This window comes from Cnephaeus nilssonii, assembly GCF_951640355.1.
Source record: "Cnephaeus nilssonii genome assembly, chromosome: 13".
Lineage (NCBI taxonomy): Eukaryota > Metazoa > Chordata > Mammalia > Chiroptera > Vespertilionidae > Cnephaeus > Cnephaeus nilssonii.
This window is the reverse complement of record NC_137084.1, coordinates 65,599,003-65,624,489: the sequence shown is the minus strand read 5'-3', so window position 1 is coordinate 65,624,489 and position 25,487 is coordinate 65,599,003. Positions and strand designations below refer to the sequence as shown.

The 25,487-nt window shown below is 39.0% G+C and overlaps 1 protein-coding gene across 3 annotated transcripts in view; it reads right to left on the bottom strand.

Moving 5' to 3' along the window:
• CNTN5 (contactin 5) overlaps nucleotides 1-25,487 on the bottom strand; it is a gene marked incomplete at both ends in the record, with an annotated part of 647,340 nt that overhangs the window by 129,340 nt on the left and 492,513 nt on the right. For all 3 annotated transcript variants that reach the window (XM_079788975.1, XM_079788976.1, XM_079788977.1), the window contains one exon: nucleotides 1,168-1,295. In XM_079788975.1, the coding sequence (XP_079645101.1) occupies nucleotides 1,168-1,295 (128 nt within the window). The remainder of the gene's footprint in view (nucleotides 1-1,167; nucleotides 1,296-25,487) is intronic.

The following is a 25,487-nucleotide window of genomic DNA, read 5'->3' as shown; positions in this document are numbered from 1 at the left end:
GGGTGCGATACCAGGAAAGGGATGCCACTATGAATGCTGACATTTTAGAAGTCAGATATTCCATGTGGCAATCTAATCTCTGGCTTCATCAGAGAGGACAATCACATCATACTGTGGTTTAAACTTTGTAAGAATTAGAATATTCCCAGAAAGTAAATAGTCCATTTAACAACTTTTTTTTTTTGGAAAGTGCAAGAACATTTTTGTTGCTATAAAAGAAAGTCCTTGGATCCAGTACTGCCTCATTGTTTAGCACAGAGAAGGAATGAGACACAGACTGGAAGTAGAAGCAGAGTTTGATTCCTGTAGTGTCTGCAATAAATGAAGACATTGTTTAAATCATGTTCCTTCTAGTGATGCTTGCCCGTTCCCTAAAATATCGGAGTGCTGTCTACTTCACTTTTCTATTTCTAAAGAAAGAAACAAATTAACAACTTTACCTTTTTATGGCCCAAACATGACTCAGTATAAAATACATGTGCAAACGGAAAAATCAATTAAGTATAGCGTTCAACTGTGAAAAATATTCCTCTGCTAACAAAGACACTACCTAAGATATTAAGATTTTCTTAGTATGGATCAGTGACATGTGGTTGCGAAGGTTCTAGGCTTGACATCCAGTTCACTTTACAAGTAAACATTTAAGCGGCAATATTTGCAATGTTAACAAATGACATTATGTAAAAAATTCCATTGATGAAAAGGTCAAAGGGCAGCTCTGGTATGTCAGTTTCTCCGAACTCACTCCCACATGCCACACCCATGTCCTCCTTCTGCCTTTCTACCCCAAATCCTCTGTCGAAGTGGTAATAAGGGAATATTACTGATTATTGCTAAAATTAATCTTGGTAGAGAAAAAGTATTTTTTATACTGTTAGCATACTTTTAAATTTTGAGACACCGACTAAAACTTCCCAAAGCTGTCTTCAACCTCTTACATATTGTGTTCAAAGAAACATATTTAAATTTCTACCAACAAGAATTCCATTTCTTTATGGTGCCCTAAACCATGGAAAGGGACCCTGTGGCTGTGTTAGTTCTATTTTTACGATGTAGTTTATAAACAGGAGCATGCACACATACATATATACATGCATATTATATCTATTCACTTTCTGATAAGGCCATGAAATTAGGCTTATGAAATATTTAGCTACATTTTCTTACCTTTTACAGATACTGAAGCTATGATTTCAGCAGAACCAAATACATTTTCCCCTCGGCAAACGTACTTTCCCTCATCTGACTTAGAAGCATTTAGGATCCGCAGATTCCCGTCTGGAAGAATAGCTATTCTGAAAATCATTAAAAAAGGGGTTTTTTCCCTTGTTTTATTGAAAATAAGCTAAGAAACTCTCATGAAGTCTGATATCATTTTCAAGGTAACAATAAACAAGATAAAAGATCGCTGGGAAAATACACCGTGATGGTAGAAATGTTTTTCCCTTCAAGAAATTATGCAGGAAACCCACTTAATTTCCTCTCATATATAAAAGGGTTAGGAAGTTACAGGTTATTTTTCTTTGGATACTTTTTTGACAGTTAATCTTAAAACTTGTGGGAAAAGGTGACCTTGAATTGGGTTATTAAAACTTATACTATAATATTATCCAGCAATATTTTAATATTAAGCTTGGGTATTTCACCTCAAACCATGAGCAACCTCAACAATTAAATATAAAAAGAAACAGCATAAAAACATAGAGGCGGGCAGGTATAGAAAGTAAAATTAATTGTGTACAGCCAGGAGATGATTTATGGGAGTTTCTCTGCAGTGCCACTCCTGCAGCAAGGGTATGTAAATGAGACCTGGGACCCATACCTGGCTGCTCACATTGCACTTTTTAAACATAAAAACATGATACCTGAGTTTGCATGTGGGCTCTTTTGAGACCTTTGTTAAAAATGGACCTTGAGCCCTATATGAAGGTGAAAAATTACAGCATTATTAAAAAAATTTTAAAGTTCAGTGAAAATGAGGTTGACATTTAGAATTACCGTATTCTCCTGTGTAGTCATCATTCCAGAAATATACGGATTTAAATTTAATTAGTACTTTTGTCCTTTTCTCTCTTCTAAGCTCCTGAAATATATATTTCACTGGTGCATCAACCTACTCAAGCAACCTGAAACATAATAGAAGTGGCTGTTGTAGTTTTATTTGATATGCCACTAGAGTTTGGACTGACTTCTTTTAGGAAAGAGGAAATAGACTATATTCCTTTTGGTAAGAATCAGTGACTCCACTGAACTTAAAATCCTAAAATTGAATCCTCCTAGTCCTGAAAATGATAGTTTATGCCATAGCAATGTGATAATATTAAACTATTTAGGATACAAAAATGGATGAGTCTGTTCAGTCAACATCTTTTATGTTATTTTAAAATGTGGGTTCAATCTTGCCAATTGCTCAGACCTGACAGTTATTGAGATGATTGAGCTTTTTGTAACAATTGTATGAGATTATAGGTTGCTGAATATTACAATTTTGCGCTTAGATATTGTCATCAATAAAAATATCAGTTTTAAAACATCAAATTGTTTTTAATATAGATCAAACTTGATTTACAACATGTAGAATGGAGACACATTCAGGAGCAAAGCAAACTAGGAATAGCTGATTTTATTTTGTAATTTATGTCTAGGAGGAATATTAACTTCAGACATTTGAAAAACAGTGATCTCAAAAGTTATATAATCTATTCAAGATGGTCCATCAAAAATTCTGTTCATTTATTTAGACAGCACTCAGTTTCTATAAAAATGGAATTAATGTATTCATACCACTTTAATCCCCCAAATACAATGCTACAAAAAAAGATATATTTGAAAGCAAAAATTCTATTTTTTTTTGTAAATAAATAGGCATACTCTTGTGAGAATAACAATCTATTTAAATTTAGCCAAATGACTATAATCTCCACAGATTTTCAATATCTTGATTTAACTGTCCTGTGTAAATTTCAACCTAGTAGGTGAGAAGTTTGGCTTAAAAGTTCACCTCCTTTAAAGAAAGAAATGTATCTTAGATAAGGCACTATTTCAGCTCTTGATTTAAGATAAGTCCTTTCTCACTGACAGCAGACAACATATTATATTCTCCTTTTAAAGATAGTTTATGAACACTCCTGTACTTTAGGCCACTGATACACTGGGGAATGAAGAATTTTAAATATTATGATGTTTTTTATCTGCCAAGAGGCAATATCATTTATCCAAAAGCCTGTCTACTGATGCATATACCACATGCTTATCAGATGAGCTCATTTTTTAACTTAAGAAATAAAAAATAGATTAGACAATGACTGAGATTTACATTATCATGTCTTGCTTTTGCATACCTAATTACTAGAATAATTGAATATTGAATAAATATTTCCTTGCAGTTTTCTGCTTCTATCGTCTCCCCTCTGCCATTATTACCATGTGACTACTACATCTGGGATTTTCAGATCAGGGGATTAATCCTGAAGAGGCATCCCTGAATTTGGACTAAAGTAGTAAGGGAGTGGTGAGGTGAAGGTCTGTTGGGGGTAAAGAGAGCTCTTAGAAATGCAAACCAGCATTCTACATCCAGTATCAAGTCATGCTTAGTATATTCTGGTTTCTTAACTTCTCCATGTGGCTCTCTTCTTGTACTTGATCAGTAGATCTCTGTCTTGTTAATCTGTGCAGTACCATAGTCTACCTAGGATGGCATTGTGTTTAGCCCTGTTTGCAAGGGTTCATTGCTTATTTCATTTTTTCTCTTTTTAATCCTTACCCCAGGACATATCTATTGATTTTAGAGAGAGAACAAGAGAAGGAAGGAGGGAGGGAGGGAGAGAGGGAGGGAGGGAGAAAGAGAGAGAGAGGGAGGGAGAAAGAGAGAGAGAGACATTCATGTGAGACAGAAACATTGATCAGTTGCCTTCAGTATGTGCCCTGACTGGGACTAAGCTTGCATGCCCCCTACTGGAAATCCAATCATGACCTTCTGGTTCATAGGTCGATGCTCAACCACTGAGCCATGCTGGCTGGCTGCATAGACTGTCTTTACCCCATTGTATATTCTTGCCTCCTTTGTCATATATTAATTGACCATATAGGTGTGGGTTTATTTCTAGGCTCTTCATTCTGCTTCAGTGATCTGTCTGTGTTTATGCCAGTACAATGCTGTTTTGATTACTATTGCTTTGTAGTATAGCTAGATATTAAATAGTATGACCCCTCCAACCTTGTTCTTTTTTTCTCCAGATTGCATTGGGTATTCAGTCTTTTGTCATTCCATATAAATTTTGTGATTTTTTTTTTTGCTTTAGTTCAGTGAAAAATCTTACTGGTATTTTGATAGGAATTACATTGAATCTATAGATTGCTTTTGGGTAATATGAACATTTTGATTATGCCAATTTTTTATATTCCTGAGCATGGTATATGCTTCCAGTTATTTACATTTTATTCAATTTCTTCAATGTCTTATATTCTGAGTATAGGTCTTTTACCTACTTAGTTATATTTAGTCTTATATATTTTATTCTTTTTTATTCAATTGTAAATGGGATTGTTTTCTAAATTTCCTAGAAGTTCATTATTGGTGTATAAAATGTAACTGATTTTTGAATATTGATTTTGTATCCTACTACTTTATTGCATTCATTTATAAGTTTAGTATTTTTTGTGTTGAATCTTTTCTTTTTTTAACTTAAATTCTTTATTATTTAAAGTATTACTTAAGTCTCCTTTTCCCCCACTGACTTCTCCCCACCTGCCCCCAACTCCCAGCACATGCCCTTACCTTCGCCCCCAACCCCTGTTTATGCCCATATGCATGCATACAAGTCCTTTGGTTGATTTCTTACCCCCTCACCCATCACCTTCCCTCATTCTTTAGGGTTCTGTAAATATAATATCATGTTAAATGCAAATAATTATATGATTTCCTTTCCAATGTGGGTGCCTTTTATTTATTTTTCTTGTCTGATTGCTGTGGCTAGGACTTCCAATATTATGTTGAATAAAAGTGATGAAAGTGGACATCTTTATCCTTTCTTGTTCCTGATTTTAAAGAAAAAGCTTTTAGCTTTTTCCCAATGACTGAAATGTTTGTTGTGATTTTGTCACATATAGACTTTATTATGTTTAGGTATATACCCCGAATCCTACTTTACTTAGAACTTTTATCATAAACAGATGTTGAATTTTGTGAAAAGCTTTTTCTGCATCTATTGATAAGATCATATAATTTTTATCCATCATTTTGTTTATGTGGCATATCATGTTAATTGATATATAGATATTAAACCAATTTTGCATTCCAGGAATAAATCCCACTTCATCATGGGGTAGTTTTTTAAGGTATTGTTGAATTGGGTTTGTTAATATTTTGTTGATAATTTTTGCATCTATTTTCTTCAGAGATATTGGTTCATTTTCTTTTCTTCTCTCTCTCTCTCTTTTTTTTTTTTGTAGTGTCTTATCTTCTTTATCTGGCTTTGATATCAGGATATTGCTGGCCTTGAAAAGTGAGTCTAGGAGCTTTTCAGTTTTTTGAAGTAGTTTGAGAAGAATAGGTGTTAATTATTTGAATGTTTGAGAAATTGCCCTGTGAATCCATCTAGTATAGGACCTTTGTTTGTTGGGAGTTTTTAACTACTGATTTAGTACTGTTAGTAGTTACCAGTGTGTTCAGATTTTGGTTCTTGCTGATTCAGTCTTGGAAGATTGAATATTTCTATAAATTTATCCATTTATTCCAGGTTGTCCAATTTGTTGGCATATAATACAATTTTTTCATCCTATTTTCTTATCATTTTTTGTATTTCTGTGGGGTCTGTTGTCACTTCTTTTTTATTCCTGATTTTATTTATTTGGGCCCTCTCCTCTTTGAGTCTGGCTAAAGAGTTAACAGTATTTGCTTTCTATATATAGGGGCTTCTATACATAGGGGCTTCTAAATCAGGTGCATAGATGTTCACAAGAGTTATATCCTCTTGTTAGATTGATCCCTTTATATGATAAAATGCTCTTTTTGTCTATTGTTATAGTACTTATTTTAAAGTCTATTTTGTCTGGTATGTATATACATATATATATGTATATGTATATGTATATACATATATATATATGTATATCTATAATAATAAAAGCATAATATGCTAATTAGACTGGACAGCCCAACGACCTCTCAGACGAAGCCTGGGCTGCGAGGGCCAAGGCAAGCTGCCACGGCTGCGAGGGCTGAGCCCCTTGCACGAACTTCATGCATAGGGCCTCTAATATATATATATATATATATATATATATATATATATATATATATATATTGATTTTGTATCCATTTAGCCACCCTATGTCTTTTAATTGGAGCATTTAGCCTATTTGCACTTAAATAAATTATTGATAGGTATTTAGTTATTGCTATTTTATTATTTTCTGAAATTTTTTATAGTTCTCTGTTTCTTTTTTATTTTCTTGCTCTCTTCTCTTGTATGTTGATGACTCTCTATAGAGAACTACAAGTCACTTTGAAAAAATAAAATGGCATATAGTTTGTTTTGATAATATTTGTTATGCTTCTATAATTTGCCAGGCTGTATACAAAGCTCATTTAATACGTTATTTCATTTCTTACGAAGACCCCAGGATATATTATTATACTCATTTGATAAAGGAAGAGGAAGAAAATAAGGTACAAAGGACTGAAATAACTACCAGGATTTTAGGCCAGGCCTGCTGGTTTCTAAAATTTGTTCTGCACTTTCAGCTACTCTACATCGATCCAAAGGAAACATCAAAAGAAAACTTTGCATAAGATCACACGCTTGGTGGCAGCTCTGACCTACAATAGAAGCTGACAGAAGTGGAAACTCAAGGGTAACAAGAGAAGACACATGTTTCCTGTAGATGATGGAAATGAGAGGAATTCAAACTCTTCAACTTGATCAGTGAATTATTTTGAAAGTGAAGGGCCATACGCGCTCAAGGAGGCTGGGCCGTCACCGTGCTCTTCCTGTTAGATGCAGTTTAGCTGGAAGGAAGAAGTGAGGTGACCCAGAAAGACATGCATGACAGCCTTTAGGAAGCAAGAGGAAGAATAAGTGCAGAAGTGACTTTAATTAATGGGCCTCATCCCTGGCTCTGAGCATCACTGCAAGCAACCTGAAGAAATTGCAGGCCCTTTTGTGCTAAGCCACTGAAAGTTTCACAGCCTCCAGGCTCTGAAAAAGGGCAAGAAAGGAGGCTGCCTCTTTGTCAGGGTTGGATATTAAGTGCTTGTAATTAACCAAACAAAACAACTCTCCCACTCCAAATACACACACACACACACACACACACACACACACACACACACTTACATTGTTCTTGTTCTGAAGAATATTTCTACAAGAATTTATTTGTCACGGGCACATCAAACTTAACATATGCAGACCTACTCTCCATCATTTCCGTGAAATCATCCTCTCACTTCAGTGAAACCTATTTTTTGTGAATTTGTATGAAAAATTCTGGGTGTGCATGTAGCTATTTTGTGGAGAAATCCATACAATCTTCAACTTGATCAGTAAGGTTCCTCAGATGTAACTTTCCTCAGATTCTCAAGGGATTCTGGGATGAAAACAAGGTTAGGAACCACCAGAAAGTCCTTTGTTTTATACATGAGGTGACTGTGCCCAGAGAAGGAAAGCTTAGAGTATTTCTTTTTTTAAAGCTCAGGACATAATTCAGACTATGACCTCAGAAGTCATCATCTACTTTCCCCTCAATACAAGTTGGTCAAGTCAAATTTATTCCCTTTTTTCTTGGCTTACTGGAGAGTCTAAATGCAGTGAGGAACACACGTGAGGTGGTTTTACTTTATCTAATCACTGCCTTTAACCATGTTCTGTTAAAACCACTTTTCCATTTCCTTCAGACATCCCATAGCTTTTAAATAACTTTCAGTTGTTACAAAGGTAAAAGTTCTCTCTGATTTCCTGCCCTCCTCCTCCTCACCCCTAGCTTAGCTCTGACAAATGACCTGGACCCAGGACCCTGCGGCTACAAGGAGCGTGGAGAGTGGTCTCTCTTCACACCTTTCCTCCTCCTTTTCCCAGTTCTTCTCCTCTGTGCGTCAGAGTAAGGAGGAGAGAGATGGAAAGGAACCAGTGTCCCTTACTCAGTTTCCGTTGTGGTCCTTACTGGGGTGCAGCTGTCACTCTGGGAAAAGCTACTGTCCCCCAGGCCACGGTGGAAGCAGATCCTCTAGCACTGGCTCTGTGAGCACATCTATGAGTCTTTGGGCCTCCTCACTGCAGAGCCCCCTCATGCAGTCTCCTTTTCCAGCTTCGACAGCTCATGGAGCCCAGCAAGCTTGTGCTTGCCAACCTTCTCCAAGTCTGTCCAACTCATGGGAGCTGCACATCCTCTTGCCTTCTAAACGGTGGGAGTGTCGGCTTCTCTCCTGCCGCTCCCTTTCTGCTGTCTGTCACCTCTCTCCAGTTACTCGCTCCCCTATTTAAGCAGGGCCAGGAGCCCATCAGCAAGTCTGTTGCCTAAGCAAAGTTCAATCAAGGAATAGAAGAACTAGTTTTATCATTTCTTTGAGTGAGTCCTTGTAACCTTCCCCTCACTTGAGTTTGGAGGTGAGAAGGGAAAGAAAAAGCCTAGCAGCTCCCACTAAAGCAAAGCCTGCAAAGAATGTCTTTCTCTCTCTAATAAGCTCTTACGGGTACATACACAGAGGCGAGGTGGGTGTGGATGGGGACGGTGACGCTGTGCTGGTAAGATACTTCCACAAGCAAGACTGGCTCAGCTACCTGGCTCCGGAGGAGCTATCCCGTTTCTGAGTTTTTAGGAGTCTTTTCCGAATGCCAGGTGCCTCACAGCTTTGCTCGGAGCTTTGGGTTCGGGCTTAACCAGTTCCTCTCACTACCACACCTTATTTGAGCTTCTCACTAGAATCCATCTATATTATTGTCATTCTGCTTCCTCTGCCTCCAGTAGCAGGCCACTTCCTATTTAAACATGTTGCCTGGCTGGTGCTGTTCAGTGGTTGAGCATTGATCTATGAACCTGGAAGTCATGGTTCAATTCCCGGTCAGGGCACATGCCCGGGTTGGGGGCTTGAACTTCGGTAGGGGATGTGCAGGAAGCAGCTGATAGATGATTCTCTTTCATCATTGATATTTCTATCTCTCTATCCCTCTCCCGTCCTCTCTCTGCAACCAATTAAAAAACAACAACAAAAATCAAACGTGTTGGTGCCACTGCCTTCACAATGTGTCATCTAATAATGTCAGCAACTGACTTACTGCCCATCCATGTCTCCACACTCCATTCAGGATAAAATCCAAACTCCTTAGCATGACATATGACATCCTTCATAACCTCTCTCTGCCTTCCCATTCTCATATCAGATTCCTTGCTGCTTTCTCACATCTACACCAATCTTACCTTTCATTCGTAATAAACTGCTTGTCATTCTCTGGAGATCCTGTGTCTTGGATCTTTGCAAAGAGTTTTCTCCCATCTGGACAAGACTTTTCCTGCTTCCCAGTCTCATAGCTGTCCGGAAGATTACTTATTACTCTCTAATCTTTTTGTTGTTGCTCCAATTATGTCTGGGTGATGTTCCCTGACCCTCGATTACTGTCTTCCTACTCATACCTCATTATTCCTCTGTCCTCTTATGCTTCTAGTACATTCCTCAGTATGCCAGACCTCAGCATATTATGTTTTCCCTAGACTGAAACTTGCTTGAAGAAGGATATAAGCTTTATACTAGCTAGCACAATAAGTAGTCAACAAGTGGTGGTTAAACAGGGCTCAGATTCCTCATGAGTATCTGGTTAATCACCACATTTTAGTGTGAATTCATTTATCACACCATCTTTTTTTCCATGAGGACCCATGATGAGAGCTTTGGCTCTTTAACCACTGTAGGGAAGCAAGAGGCAAGAGTAAAAGTGTAGAAGGGGGAAGTAAGGCATTTTGTGTTCACTTGATGTGATAGGATTGACATTCCTGTCTGTATTTTCACTGTTAATTTTTTTTCTCATTATTTTCCCTGGTTTAGTTACATAGTGCTATGATGTGTCTATTAGCATGAATGTTTCACTTTTTCCTTAATAGCAATACAAATCTACTAAAAAACTTTATGGATGTTCTTCTTTCAAACCATACTTCGAATACCCCTATTTATTAGCTAGATATAAACCTGTGAGTATTTATAACATTTTCTTTCTATTTTATTAAAGTTATTTCTTCTTTATAGGCACTTGAATAGTTTGGTAAAAACCTGTCTCAACTAAACACATTTCTTCATTTTCCCCTGGAAGCATTTGGCTTAGCACTAATGAGAAATTGATCTTAGAAATTGAGGTTATATTAAAACCACGCACAACAGAACTGGGTGAAATGCTTTTGGAGTGACTGTGGACTGGATTCTAAATTTTTCCACGGAGCTGTTGCCAAAATTGAAAGAAGCTGTGAAATTGAATATATCCCCAAACTGAGAACTTTTAAAGTCAAAAACCATAGTTGAGGTTGCATTGAATCATTTATCCCGTGGCTTTTCGCAGTGTCATGAAATGAATAATCTGTCATTTCACATTAACAGGGACATAAAATCTGTCAGTATTTCTTAAAGAAGGCTTAAGAAGAAAAGGACAGGTATTTATAAAAAGTTGAAATCTTGATACTCCTTGAGTTTTGTTTTTGCATTTTCTTTTCTGTACAGTCTGCTGTCGGTATAAATATCTAGATCTCATAGGAAGTGAGGCTAAATTATTGCTCTTCTGAAACCTCTAAGGTCACAGGGATAGCATCTAGGGCAAAATTATGAATTTTTATATCACCCCCTGGGATGGTTTTTAGTCCATTTTAAAATATCCTGACCTAATTAGGAAGCTTGACCATGGCTCAGCTCTTTATTATTAAAAAATGCACTTTATTATTTTTTTTTTGTATTAGTTCTCTCCTGAAGAGCAGCTCTTCCACTATTTAGCTCAAGTGACTTTTTGAACAGAGTCAAATCAACATCCGTTAATTGATTTTTATGTGTGGCAGAGTAGGGTAAAGTAAAACGCATTAGGCAGTCAGCACAAAACCCCACTCCTGATTTCACTTGTCAATTGACCTTTATTTTAATTCGATGCCTCCTCTCCCTCATCTGTAAAATGAAGGGCTGAATTTCTAAGGCACTTTTCACCTATTTACCTAAACTCCAACGCTTTTCCTTAGTCTCAGGCTACATTTACTTTATCTCACTGTGGGCCCTGAGAATCAGCTTGCATTCTTTTCTTTTTTCATTTTTTTCTGAGAGCTACCTTGAAGTTTCTATCTCATTAAAATCCATCTCAGAATAAGACAGATTCCCAACGCCCAACTTCTAATTTGCACCCAACCACAGACATGCAGGACACTCTCCTCTTCTGGGTATGACATATAAGAATATAAAACATAGCTCAGTGCCTTTCAGATATTCACTGATTCCTTTTCTCCTACATGAAACAACGTGGCTACTAACAAGACTCAATAGCTAATTTGTATAGTATATAACAACTCTAAGTATTTAAGGAATTTTAACTCGCTATTGACTAGAAAATATTAAAAAAAGAAGCATAATTTAAATTTTCAGTTGTTCAGGCACTGGTGCCACAAATAGAAAGGTTTGTGAGGCTAATTCAATCAGAAAACTCTACTAGCCTAACCATCTTAATTTCTTTATGTGTAAGTCCAATAAAATGACATCATTTACGCATTTTATTTATTTTAATCAAAACGTATGTGGTGCAAAAGAAATCCCACACATGGGTGTTTTGTGGTTTTTTTTTTTTAGACAAACAGACTCTGCAGGTTATGGGCCATGACCTTGGGCAAACAATTTAATCTCTCTGAATAATCCAATTGTAAAATGAGGGATAATAATATTTATCCGGTGGTTGTAAAAAACTACAAATGTATCAAGTGGTTTCCATTGCGCTGTGGCTAATCAAAAGCATTCAAGTGGCATTTCTTGTTTAACATTACAAATAATCATGGCTACTATTTGTGGAGTGCCTGTCATGGGCCAGGCGCTGTGCCAGGTTCTTTCTCTGGGAAAGCTGGAGAGGTCATTTTATACAGTAGCATTAAGCTAAGATCTAAATGATAAGTAGACAGCCACTCAGATTGGGAGAAGAATATTCTTGTCGGGAATAGCAGGTACACAGGCCCTGACACTAGAGCCTTTGGGCCTAGGGACAGAGAAAAGGCCAGAGTGAGAGGGGTGTCCTGGGTGAACATAAGTGTGGTAGATATTTTATATTAATGGAAACATCAAGAAGATGAGCTAGACAATTTAAATGTAACCTACTATGGAAGAAGAGAGAAAAATTAATTTTTTGGTGAGAATGATCTGACTGTGAATACAAATCTAACTACTTAAATAGTATTCACTTTGGCTGAGAGACAAAATGGGGATCACTCATATCTTTAAATATAATAATATTTATATAGAATCATAAACCTGGCTGAAATAATATGAATTTTGTTTTAAATTTCATATTCCTGGTTAGGTGTTTTAGTTGAAAGATGACCATTTAAAATGACAAGTGCTGGTGAGGTTGTGGAGAAAAAGGAGCCCTCTTGCTGGTGGGAATGCAGACTGGTGCAGCCACTGTGGAAAACAGTATGGCATTTCCTCAAAAAACTAAAAATGGAACTTCCACTTGACCCAGTAATCCCACTTCTAGGAATATATCCCAAGAAAATAAAAACACCAATCAGAAAGAATATATGCACCCTTATGTTCATAGCAGCGCAATTTACAATAGCTAAAATCTGGAAACAGCCTAAGTACCCATCAGCAGATGAGTTGGATTAGAAAACTGTGGTATATCTACACAATAAAATACTACACTGCTATAAAAAAGAAGGAATTCTTACCATTTGCAACAGCATGGATGGAACTGGAGAGCATTATGCTAAACGAAATAAGCCAGTCAGAAAAAGATAAATATCAAATGATCTCACTCATTTGTGGAATATAATGAACAACATAAACTAATGAACAAAAATAGAACCAGAGACAGAGAATCATTGAACAGGCTGTCCAACCTATGAGGGAAGGCATGGGTGAGGGGATAAAAGATCAACCAAAGGACTTGTATGCATGCATATAAGCATAACCAATGGGTACAGAGAGTAGAGGGGTGAGGGCATGTGCTAGGTGACAGGAGCATCCGGAGAGAGGTCAATGGGGGAAAAAGGAGACTCATGTAATATTTTAAACAATAAATAATTTAAATTAAAATAAATAAATAAATAAAAGCATATCATTATCTTTGACATCTTTAAACAGGGCATTTCAATTTTTCTTGCTATTTTTAGTAAAATCTTGGCACCTCTGCATTCAGAGAAAGGTCAGTTACCAATTAAATGTCATGGTCTTTTACTAACAAGCACTGTTCCTTTTTTTTTCATTCACTTAAATATTTGTTGAGCACGTACCAAGTGTCAGCCATTGTTTCATGCTTTGTTCTCTACAGAGGAGGGAAAATAATTTTTTCAGATACAAAGCTCTCAATAGGTGTCTTTCTGTTTCTGAAATGCAGCACACTAATGCTAGCCACAAGGCCTTGGGTCTGGAATGTTCTCTCACTCCACTATTGCTATCTTCTTCCCTTTGGTTAGTGACCTGATAACCATACTTCAGTTCTCAGTTTGAGTCACCTCCCCTGAGAAGCCCTCCCTGATTTCCCCAGCCCTTGGTTATGTCTGTTTCTTTTATTATACACATGCATAGGATCAGATTTATTTCCTTCAGAAAGAAAAGGAAATTCTTTAATCCAATTATTTATTATTTATTAATCAGTGTGATATTTATTTGAGGCCTGCTTCCCCATTATCATATAAGCTCCATGAGGGCAGTTCTGGCTCTATACATTTTCATTATTATATCCCCATGTCTAACATGAGAACTGGCTCAAATTAAGTGCCAACAAATTATCGAGTGGATAAATAAATGCATGAATGGGTGAATTTTCTTAAGAAAATATCTCTTATTTTGCCTTGCTTTAAATGCACTGTCTCAGTTATTACAAGGTTTCTGTCAGCTGCTATTAAAAATGAAGCTTAAGAAGTAACATCTGTCTCTTACACTTAGACTATATCTTAATCACACTCTGAGAGCACAATAAAACTTAAGTACATGGTTAATTTAATATTATTTTCTCCGATTCATTTTTAATTGTGTCCTCTTTTTATTGTGATTTAGATGGGTTGGAAGTTGGGACAGGCAATGGCACTTTATTAAAATTATTTTTAAGTACAGTGGTACAAATTATCATATTGGTTACATTGGTTTCAGGTGTACAATATAGTGATTCGACATTTCTATACCTTACAATGTGACACTTCTACTAATCTAGTAATCATCTATCAATGTGCAAACCTATCACAATATTACTGATTTTATTCCCCTTCACTTTTTTCACCCATCCCCCTACCCTCTCCACTCTGGCAATGGTCTTTGTTTCTATGAGTGTGTTTTTGTTTTGTTTTGTTTGTTTGTTTGTTTTGTTTTGTTTTACATTCCGCATATACGGTGAATGAAACCATATGGTGTTTGTTTTTCTCTGTCTGACTTATTTACCCTCTAGATCTACCCATGTTGTTGCAAATTGCAAGGTTCTCTTAGTGCTGCATAATGTGGAAGACACCTAGGTGGCTTCCATAACGTGCCTATTGTAAGTGATGCTGCAATGAACATAGGCTCTGCAGATATCTCTTCAAATTAGTGTTTTCATTTTATTTTGGATAAATACTCAGAAATGGAATTGCTGGGTCATATGGTAGATCTATTTTTAGTTTTTTGAGGAATCTCTATACTGTTTTCCATAAAGGCGGCACCAGTTTGACACTTTAAAAATGTTGGAAATGATGTGAATTTACACTGCAGTTCAATTAGGAACTGATTTATGAAACATGGAACAGGAAGAAAAGCTAGGGATTAAGAGACTTGGGGTTTAAGTCTTCTGCCTTAGTGGTTTTGTGACAATAAGCAAGTCATTTCACTCAGACTGAAGGAATGCGTCTAGGTGGTTTCTAATGTCACTTTCGGTTTTGAACAACATAGTATTCTACAACTAAGAAAACCCATTCAGGAAACGCAGAAATAAAGATCTTTGTTGTTATTTTTTATTTTTGTTTTATTTTTTAAATTATTTTTTTATTGTTTTTAATTTGTTTATTGATTAAGGTGTTACATATGTGTTCTTATTCCCCCATTGCTCCCCACCCCCCATTCATGCATGCATATAAGACCTTTGGTTGATCTCTTCCCCCTTACCCCCACTGTCCCCTATCTTCCCTGAGGTTTGGAGTTCTGATTGATGGCAGAGAAAGATAAATATCACATGATCTCACTCATTTGTGGAATATAATGAACAACATAAACTGATGAACAAAAAACAGATGCAGAGACAGAGAAACATCAATAAGATCTTTGTTTTTAATTTAGATATCTGACCAAACCTGGAAGCCATCAGATAGGCCAGTGGTCGGCAAACTCATTAGTCAACAGAGCCAAATATCAACAGTACAACGATTGAAATTTCTTTTGAGAGCCGAAAACCGACTTCTGCGCATGGGCCATGAAGTTTCAATCGCACTGTACGTGCGCGCCCGCATGTGGTATTTTGTGGAAGAGCCACACTCAAGGGGCCAAAGAGCCGCATGTGGCTCGCAAGCCACAGTTTGCTGACCACTGAGGTAGGCTAATCTTTTCAGATACTAACAGAGTCACAGAGTCAGTCACTGCCCCCTTCACTGCCTGTTCTGCGGTAGATGTGGAGACAGACTCAACTCAAAGGAAGAAAGACAGCAACGTTTTTTACTAATTCCAAATTATTCTTACATGTTTGCTTGCATGAATCTTTGGGAGAGCATAGGTTAATTTAAAAAAAGTGTTCTTGGCATAATTGCTAAGGCCCAATGAGTAACAGCCTTAGTTAAAATCAATTCCTTATATGAGGCCAAATCCAATTAGGATGGACAACACTTAGCTTGAGCAATAAGAAATGAACAGCAGAATTATTTCCACATTATCCTGAAACACAAAGACACTTTCAGTGGAATATGCTTTTTTTAAATTTGGGATTGACAACTTGATATGTACTACATGGAACGTTTTCATGTGCCTGGGCATCAATCATCTACTAAAATATCACTGTAAGGTTTTTAATAATGCCTGGTCAGATGAAGCCTGATTCCTTAATTGGTTTCATAGTGCTGCTGAAATATTGTCTTGGTGATACCTATTTTCTAAGAAGCTTTCTTTTCTTTTTTACTCCAAAAATTGTTACAATTTTTTGCTTCTTTTCAAAAAAAAAAAAAAATATATATATATATATATATATATGTATATATATATATATATATATATATATATTTAGAAATGCTACTTTTGATTTGGTAGAACCGATGAAATAGACTTGAATCACCAAGCAGCTACTAACAGTCAGTTAGTAGGTAAATTAAAACAAAGTTAAGGGTCGGTGATTGCCATAGTAACAAATCAGAGAGACATTGATACTATTATGAGGCAATATAATGTAAAAATATACTTTTTTTGTTTGTTGTTGTTGTTGTTAATCCTCACCTGAGGATATTTTTTTCATTGATTTTTAGAGTGGAAGGGACGGGGAGAGACAGAGAGAGAGAAACATCATGTGTCAGAGCGCATGTGGGAAGCAACCAATCGATGTGAGAAAGACACAGATTGGTTGCCTCCCACATGGGCTCCGACCAGACCCAGGGCCGGGGATCGAGCCTGCAACAGAGGTATGTGCCCTTCACAGGAACTGAGCCCTCCACTCTTCAGTCTGCGGGCCAACACTAACCACGGAGCCAAACCGGCTTAGGCTGTAATGATATACTTTCAAGTGAAGACTCAGGCCTTAGAGAAACTTGGGTTAAAATCCTTTCCTAGTTACTCCCTAGCCTGTGATGCAGACAAGTTCCTTAACTTCTAGCCTCTGTTTTGTGGCTATGATAGTATCATCTATCTCAAAGGATTGCTGTAAGGATCAAGAGGGAATGCAAAGTGATTAGCACCATGTCTAATCTTACCTTATAATAGAGAAACATGCAAATTGACCGCACCTCCGCTATGCCCACGATTGGCCGGCAGGAGGCTGGGGGCGGGACTCCGGGTGGCATATCCGCCGTTGAGAAGATCAAGATGGCGGTGCCCAGTGGCCGGGCCCATGCCGCCGCTCCCGGGGGTGCCTGGGGCCATCGGCACCCCAGGGGGGCGTGGACGGGCCCATGCCGCCGCTCCCCGGGGTGCCTGGGGCGATCGGCACCCTGGGGGGGCGTGGCCGGGCCCATCGGCACCCCGGGGGGGCGTGGCCAGACCCATGCCGCCGCTCCCGGGGGTGCCTGAAGCGATCGGCACCCTGGGGGGGGCGTGGCCGGGCCCATGCCGCCACTCCCGGGGGTGCCTGGGGCGATCGGCCACCTAGGGTGGCTGTCAGGGCCCCTCCCGCCCCTCCCTGGGGTCCCGGGGTTGATCGGCCACCTGGGGGGCGTGGCCCTGCCCCTTCCGCCCCTCCCGGGGGTCCCGGGGGGCTATCGGCCAACCGGGGGGCGTGGCTGGGCCCCTCCCGCCCCTCCCGGGGTTCCGGGGGTCGATCGGCCACCTGGGGGGGCGTGGCCCGGCCTCTCCCTCCGCTCCTGGGGGTCCCAGGGGCCGAGGCTTTCTGGGCCTTGGGCACCAGCGGGGAGCCTGCACCGATCGCAGGAAACCACTGGGGGTCGGCTCCTGTGATCGGTAGCAGAGACGCTGGGTGCGGGGAGCCCAAGGCCGGGAAAGCCTGGGGCGGAGGCTTTCCCGGCCTTGGGCACCAGTGGGCAGCCTGCACGGATCGCAGGAAACCACTGGGGGTCGGCTCCTGTGATCCTTAGCAAGGATGTTGGGTGCCGCCGAGCCCAATGCCACTGCCTGGGGCCAAGCCCCGACCCTGAAAAAGGCAGAAAGCGGTGGCCACAGCCAAGGCCTGGGTCCCCGGTGCCGGCAGAAAACTGGTGCAGGCAGCCAGGTGAATGAAGGTCTATTGCACGAATCTTCGTGCAAACGGGCTACTAGTATCCAATAAACATTTAATTACATGTTGACTATCATTCATAAAAAATGTAGAATCTTAAATTTGCATGGAACTTTATACATTCACCCTCATGCTCACAGTAGGAGCTGTTTTTATTGCTTATCTGATGGAGGATCATTCAATTTCAATGTTAAAACACTAAGGAACAGGAACTCACTACTTTGAAACTAACCAATTTAATTGTTGAAGAGCTTTATTGGTACTTTCTTAATAATAAGTCTTAAGATGGACTTCCTGTTAGCTAAAGGTATTTTCATATACCTATTTCTTTGAAGCTTACAAAGCACTTTTGACACATTATCTCATTTCATGCACCAACCCTATGAGGAAGATCTGGTCCACTCATTCATTTGTTCACTCAATATTTATCAATGTGTCAGGCACTGATCTGGGTGCTGGGAAGTTATGGCTTCATAACAGATGAAAGAGACAACTTATAGGAGGCTTATACTTAACTTTAATACAGCAGGGGCAGAATTAGCACCAATTACCTTTAGACTCATATTTTAGTTTATTTCCACCATTATTTCTATAACATAAGTAATTCTTTCTGATAAATGAGAATCTGCCACAATGTCTTTCTCTCTTTTTTAAATTAATAAACTTTATTTTTAAGTTCACAGAACTCCCTTTCTCCACACATACACCACCACCCCCTCTATCAACATCCTCTACCAGAGTGATGCCTTTGTTAAAATTGATGAACCTCCTCGACCCATCATGATCACCCAAAGGCCATACCTTAGAATTCATGCTGGGTATTGTATATTATACTAGAGGCCCGGTGCACGAAATTCGTGCACGGAGGGGGGTTGTCCCTCAGCCCAGCCTGTACCCTTTCTAATCTGGGACATCCCTCTCACAATCCAGGACTGCTGGCTCCCAACTGCTTGCCTGCCTGCCTTCCTGATTGCCCCTAACCGCTTCTGCCTGCCAGCCTGATCACCCCCTAACCACTCCCATGCCAGCCTGTTTGCCCCCAACTTCCCTCCTCTGCCAGCCTGGTCACCCCTAACTGCCCTCTCCTGCAGGGTTGATCACCTCCAACTTCCCTCCCTTGCAGGCCTCGTCCTTCTCAACTGCCCTCCTTTGCAGGCCGGGTGCCTCCCAACTGCCCTCTCCTGCTGCCCATCTTGTGGTGGCCATCTTGTGTCCACATGGGGGCAGGATCTTTGACCACATGGGGGCAGCTATATTGTGTGTTGGAGTGATGGTCAATCTGCATATTACTCTTTTATTAGATAGGATAGAGGTCTGGAGCACGGGTGGGGGCCAGCTGGTTTGCCCTGAAGGGTATCCCAGATCAGGATGGGGGTTCCCTTGGGGTGTGGGGCGGCCTGAGCAAGGGGCCTGTGGTGGTTTGCAGGCCGGCCACGCCTCCTGGCAACCCAAGAGGAGGCCCTGGTACCTGGAATTTATTTTCCTTCTACAATTACAATTTTCCTTGTACAATCATATATATCCACCATTGTAGTATTGGACACATCGGTCAGACTTAGCCATCCCTCCCTCTTCTTTAACTTCTAGCAACCATTAATTTTTTAACCATCTCTATAGTTTTGCCTTTTCCATATGTCATGTCATTGGAATCATACAGTGTGTAGCCTTTTCATTTCACTTTCATTGCCTATTTAAATGTCTCCTATTCTTGCTGGCACCAACACAGTCCTGGCCCTATATCCTCATCTTTTACCCCACATCACATTCATCTTCCAATAGTTCTGATTTTATTAGGCTACTCCTTGGCCGAAACCCAGCAGCCAGAAACAGAGATGGTTTATGAATTCCTTTGAAGTTATAAAAGTGTACATTTATACAATATTCTGCGGTTTCATTACTCAATTTCATGTCTGATGTTTCACTTGATTCTTAAAAAATGTGGTAGATTAGAGATGTTCATATCCCTTTACAAAATAGTTGGAGAAATTAAGCAACCTGTGCAAGTAAGTAACTAGAGAATTCAAAACTGGCCAGAATCTTGGGGCTAAAGTCTGTGCTCTTGCCACTATTATCTGTTAATTTTATAATACATTTCTACAAAAATCACATTATTTATTGATTACTATGTTATCTAGTTATTTTTATCAATAGTATTATAATTTTCTTCCTTGTCTTTTATTTTTTAATATATATATACTAGAGGCCCAGTGCATGATTCAATCATGCACGTGTAGGGTCCCCTACACGCTCTTGCTTTCGATCACGGGGGAGCTGGGTGCCTGAGCGGACAGGCACCCAGCTCCCCCACTTTTGATGGTCCGTGGCGGGACGTGAGCTCGCTGCCCCAGAGGCCCCTTCTGTGCCACAGCACAGCCATGGCGCAGATGCTGAGCTCAGCGTCTGCTGGCCCAATCGGCCACCCCGGCCACCCTGAGTCCCGCCCCCTGCGCCTCCTGCCCAATCGCGGGCATAGCGAAGGTACGGTCAATTTGCATATTTGTCTATTATTAGATAGGATTTTTTTTTTTTTTACAGAGAGGAAGGGAGAGGGATAGAGAGTTAGAAACATCGATGAGAGAGAAACATCGATCAGCTGCCTCCTGCACACCTCCCACTGGGGATGTGCCCGCAACCAAGGTACATGCCCTCAACTGGAATCAAACCTGGGACCCTTCAGTCCGCAGGCTAATGCTCTATTGATGAGCCAAACCGACCAGGGCCTTCCTTGTCTTTTATATCAGCAGTGCTGGTGTTATAATTATATCATAAACTATAGAAAATAAGAATAGAGTTACTGATACTTTTGACATTTGTTTTAGGAGCTCTCTCTGATTTCTCATTTATACTATGCTCTTCATCTTTTCTCGGCTTCATTTAGTTATAAGTAAAATATGGATTTTTTTTTCATTTAATTTGACATTTATTCATGAGCCCAGATGGGTATGCAGAATAAAGAAGATATAGCTACCACTTTTAATAAGATTGCATTTTAGGTTAGTTCAAATAAAATCTAAATGATACAAAAAGAGTCAAAGAGCTGAGAAATACAGAATCATATTAAAATATATATTATTGATTACATACTTTGTCTTATCCTAATTAATTCATCCTGTTATCAGAAATGTCACATATTTCTGATTGTATGTGTCCTCAATGCCAAGTGTTGGACAGAGAGAACCATAGAAACTTAATCTCTCAAACTCATGATTTAAAATTGAATAAGAATATATAAATATTCACAGCAATGAGCACAGCAACCTACAAAGGTAGATTTAAAGAAGTAGGCTACGTCTAGCCCTAGTGGATCTTTCAAACTTTGCCTTGTGGTTAGGAGTGTGGACTTGAGTTAGGCACCATTTTGACTTTGGGTGACTTATGCAACTTTTTCTAAGCCTCAGTGGTTTCATCTGTAAAATAAAGGTAAAAATAATAACTCTAATTTTACTTGGGAGAATAAATGACATAAAGCATATGATTAATAACATAAATGAGTGTTTTTTGCAGGGTATGGTACATAATAATAAATATTATGACTGTTTTCACTTGGAAAAATCCTTTGGAATAGTGGAAGTCCCTAGGAAAATAAAGTTTTTCAAGCAGAGAAGACTAAAAAGTAAAATAATCTGTGAGCGGGAAGGGGATTTTTTGGTTAGAAGGTAAATAAATTAATTTGGGTAAAGAAACAATGTCTGGAGAAATAAAACATGTGAATAAGCAATAGGCTAGAAGATTGATTTCAGGATTTGTGGTATTTAAAGTAAATTCTAAATAAATAATGCAGAAAATTATTTATTGTATTTGTTGATTTCAGGGAAAAGATTGTTTAATAAATTCAAGTAGTAATAATGTCCAGGGAAATTTTTTACCTCAGAAATATTTTCATATATTTCTATGTCTTTATCCATCCTGATCATCTATGTCTACACATATATTGCTTTGTTATATAAAACATTCATTTAAATTATTAAAATTGCAATGACTGCAATGAGAGTATTCTGTACTGAGTGCACAAGAGAATAAAAATAATTTAAAACATATAAACAATATGAATAATTATAAATGTAATAAAACATAATCTTTATAATGAGATTTGGTTTGTATCTCAATTCATTATTTCTATCAGATATAAAGGATGGGGCAAAAGTAGGTTTATAGTTGTTCACATGGAAAATACAATGATTAATAAGTAATAATACAAGAATAAACTTTCATGTACTCACAATGTAAACTCACTTTTGCCCCATCTTATTTATGGTGCAATATTAATTTAAGATTTTTCAAAGTGATACTGTTATAAGTAGCTAGTTATTAATAATAGGAAAGGAGAAAAGGGGAAAGCTAGACATTATAGGCAAGTCATTTGGGTAGCTTCACCAGGAAGCTGCAACTTTTCACTCCCCTGGGAACCACCGGCCTATTCCCTGAAAAACACTGGGGTAGGGACCCAACAAAGAGAAGATAAATGCATACCCAGTAAAGTTGGGGTGACCGGGGAAGGTGCCTGTCAGTCAAACCTGGGAGAAATCATTGGCCAGAAAGGAGTTCTCTCTCTTGGCTCTTGTTGCTCCTGGGATGTTTGGCTCATGACTCCTGTGACTCTTGGCTCCCTTGCATCTGCCCCTAGGGCCCAATGCCATGTGGACCCCACCCACAGTGGACTAATGGACTGCCGTGGGACACATAAGCTAAGCTAGCCTGATGTTGGGCTGTACCCAGCTCCAACGTGGAAAAGAAACTCTGGACAATGGCTCTGATTTTAGCTCTACTGAAGCCCCAGATACTCGTCTTCTATGACTGGACTAAGGGAAATATGAGTTTGGAAAACCAGGGATGTAATTCCAGAGAAATTAAACTTTCTACTATTTGCATCCTCCCATGCAAGTGGCAGAAAATTCCTTTTCTTGGGATATCACAAGAATTCCACTCCCACTAGCAACTGGGGGAGAAGAGGCCCTCTCCCCTCCCTTAACAAAAGTACCTTTAACAAAGGATGTGTCTAATTAAACTCTAAGATAGAAATCTATTTTTGGTTTTGTTTTCAACTTGTCAAAGAAATAAAATTCAGTACGGAAATTTGGAAGGTAAGGTTTGCGAAATGCTCTACAAACAATGTTGTTTTTATACTTAATACAATCCAACACAAAGGAGGCATGGAGGCAGTAATGAACGAGTGTCTTATTGAAACTCCCTCGGCCACTCTGAGTGGGAATAAAGCCTCATTTAGCATTCTAGAAAGGAACAAAATTATCAGGGACTATGACTTGCAAAACAGAGTAAGCACTATCTCTCTTGCTCTTCCGGTAAAAGGTGAAATGTTACTTAGCAACTGGAGAAAAAAAGGCAGTTACCAAGAAACATGCATTCTATTCAAAGATCACATTACTATTATAACAAGGGTGGACAAGTATTTGTTCCATTAGCAAACAATAAATGGAATAGCATGTTTGAACCCTTCAGTTCCTTTGTTTGTTTTTGTTACATTTAGAATGTTCACGGTGGTGGCTGTGAATGCCTTTGTGGGGTGATGGGGTGATGATAAGCCCAAGTCAGTCAGCCTCTCTCCCTTTCTTTCCATAAAACTGCATTTCTACAGGAAATACAATCATCTTTCTTCATCTCTTAAGAATATGCATGTTGAGATAAAGTCAGTGCATTGCAGAGTATTTAAAAAAAAACCACTGCCTAAAGTAACAATGCCCCATGGGAACCACCTATCACTCCAGATTATGTCTATCTGAGAGGTCTTTTAAGCCCCCAAAATGCTGCGAATATCCAGCAAGTTCACAGGAATAAGTAATAACTGGTATGTGCTATACTGTCCATCCCATTATCTTTAGAAAGTAAACCTAATGACCTTTGCCACTCAGGTTTCTTCTGCAACAACAACATTGAAAAAAACATAGTCATCATGGACAGTCTACAACAAGCACGTCAAACTCGCGGCCCGCGGGCCACTTGCCTTGTTTATTTGGCCCGTGTTAGCCTTTGAGTTTGACATGCTTGGTCTCCAAACTAGGTAATTTGGCAGTAGCATAGAGCTTCCCATGGAAGGCAATATTTTAAATAAAAAAATAAACATTTAGTTATGTCAGACAGAAGGGTACATGAAGCACATGTGTACACTTAGCATTATGAAGTGAATGCCCATGTAACCATTATGCAGGACAGGAACCAGAGTTTTGTCAGTGCTTCTAAAACTCTAATGCATTGCTCTAGCCTGTTTGGCTCAGTGGATAGAGCGTCGGCCTGTGGACTGGAGGGTCCCAAGTTCAATTCCAGTCAAGGGCATGTACCTTGGTTGCGGGCACATCCCCAGTGGGAGGTGTGCTGGAGGCAGCTGATCGATGTTTCTCTCTCATCGATGTTTCTAACTCTCTATCCCTCTCCCTTCCTCTCTGTAAAAAATCAATAAAATATATTTTTCAAAAAACTCTACTGTATGGCCTGCCATGGTCACAATCCTACACACTAGTCTCACTTTGGAAATGATCATTCCATGGCTTTTCTTTTTGTTTTAACCTCTACAGATGTATTCCTCAACAATATGGTTTAGTTTTGCCCATTTTAAAAACGTTATAGAATAACACTATGTACTCTTTCTGTGTCTTAAATCTTCATTCAATACTATATTTATGTGATTCATCTACTGTATATTGCAGGATGTAGCTACAGTTCATTAATCTACATTGCTGAGTAGCGTTCTATTATCTGAATATACTATAATTGATGCTTTCATTACAGATGGACATTTTGGGTTATTTTCAGCTTTTGCTATTAAAGACAGTGTTGCTATGAACACTGCTGTATATATCTCCTCATGCATATGTAAGAGATTTACCAGGTATTTACATAGGAGCAGGATAACAAAATTGGTAGTTATTTACCTCCTTGCTACACAATGTCAAATTGTCCCCAGAATGGTTGTGGAAACAGACACTCTCTCCAGCAGGTATAAGAATTCCCTTTGCTCCATTATTACTTGGTATTATCAGATTATTAAAATACGTTTCCCAGTTTGGAGGGTGTATAGGATATTATACTATCGTTACCATTATTTCTTAAATTTGCATTTTCCTGATACTAATTGAGTAGAGCACTTTTTTCCATTGGGATTTCTCTTTTGTGGAAAGTCTGTTCAAGACTTTTGCTAGTTTTTCTACTCAGTTTTTGTTAGACAGACATGAGCAGAAACTCACCAGGGCAGAAAGCCCCAGATGCCTAGCAAGGTACAAAACTGGGAAAACAAGAACCGCGCCCCCAGGGTAACCTATCCCCCCCTAGCACATCACTGGTCATGAGGTTTGGACTCCTGATCTTTCCTCCCTAAAGATAACATCTAGGTCTCGGTTGTATTTCAGCTCCAGGCCCAGAAAAGCAGCAAAACCAGGCAAGTGACACCCTGGCTGCCTCAGGACCAGCTGCATTGCCTAATGACCC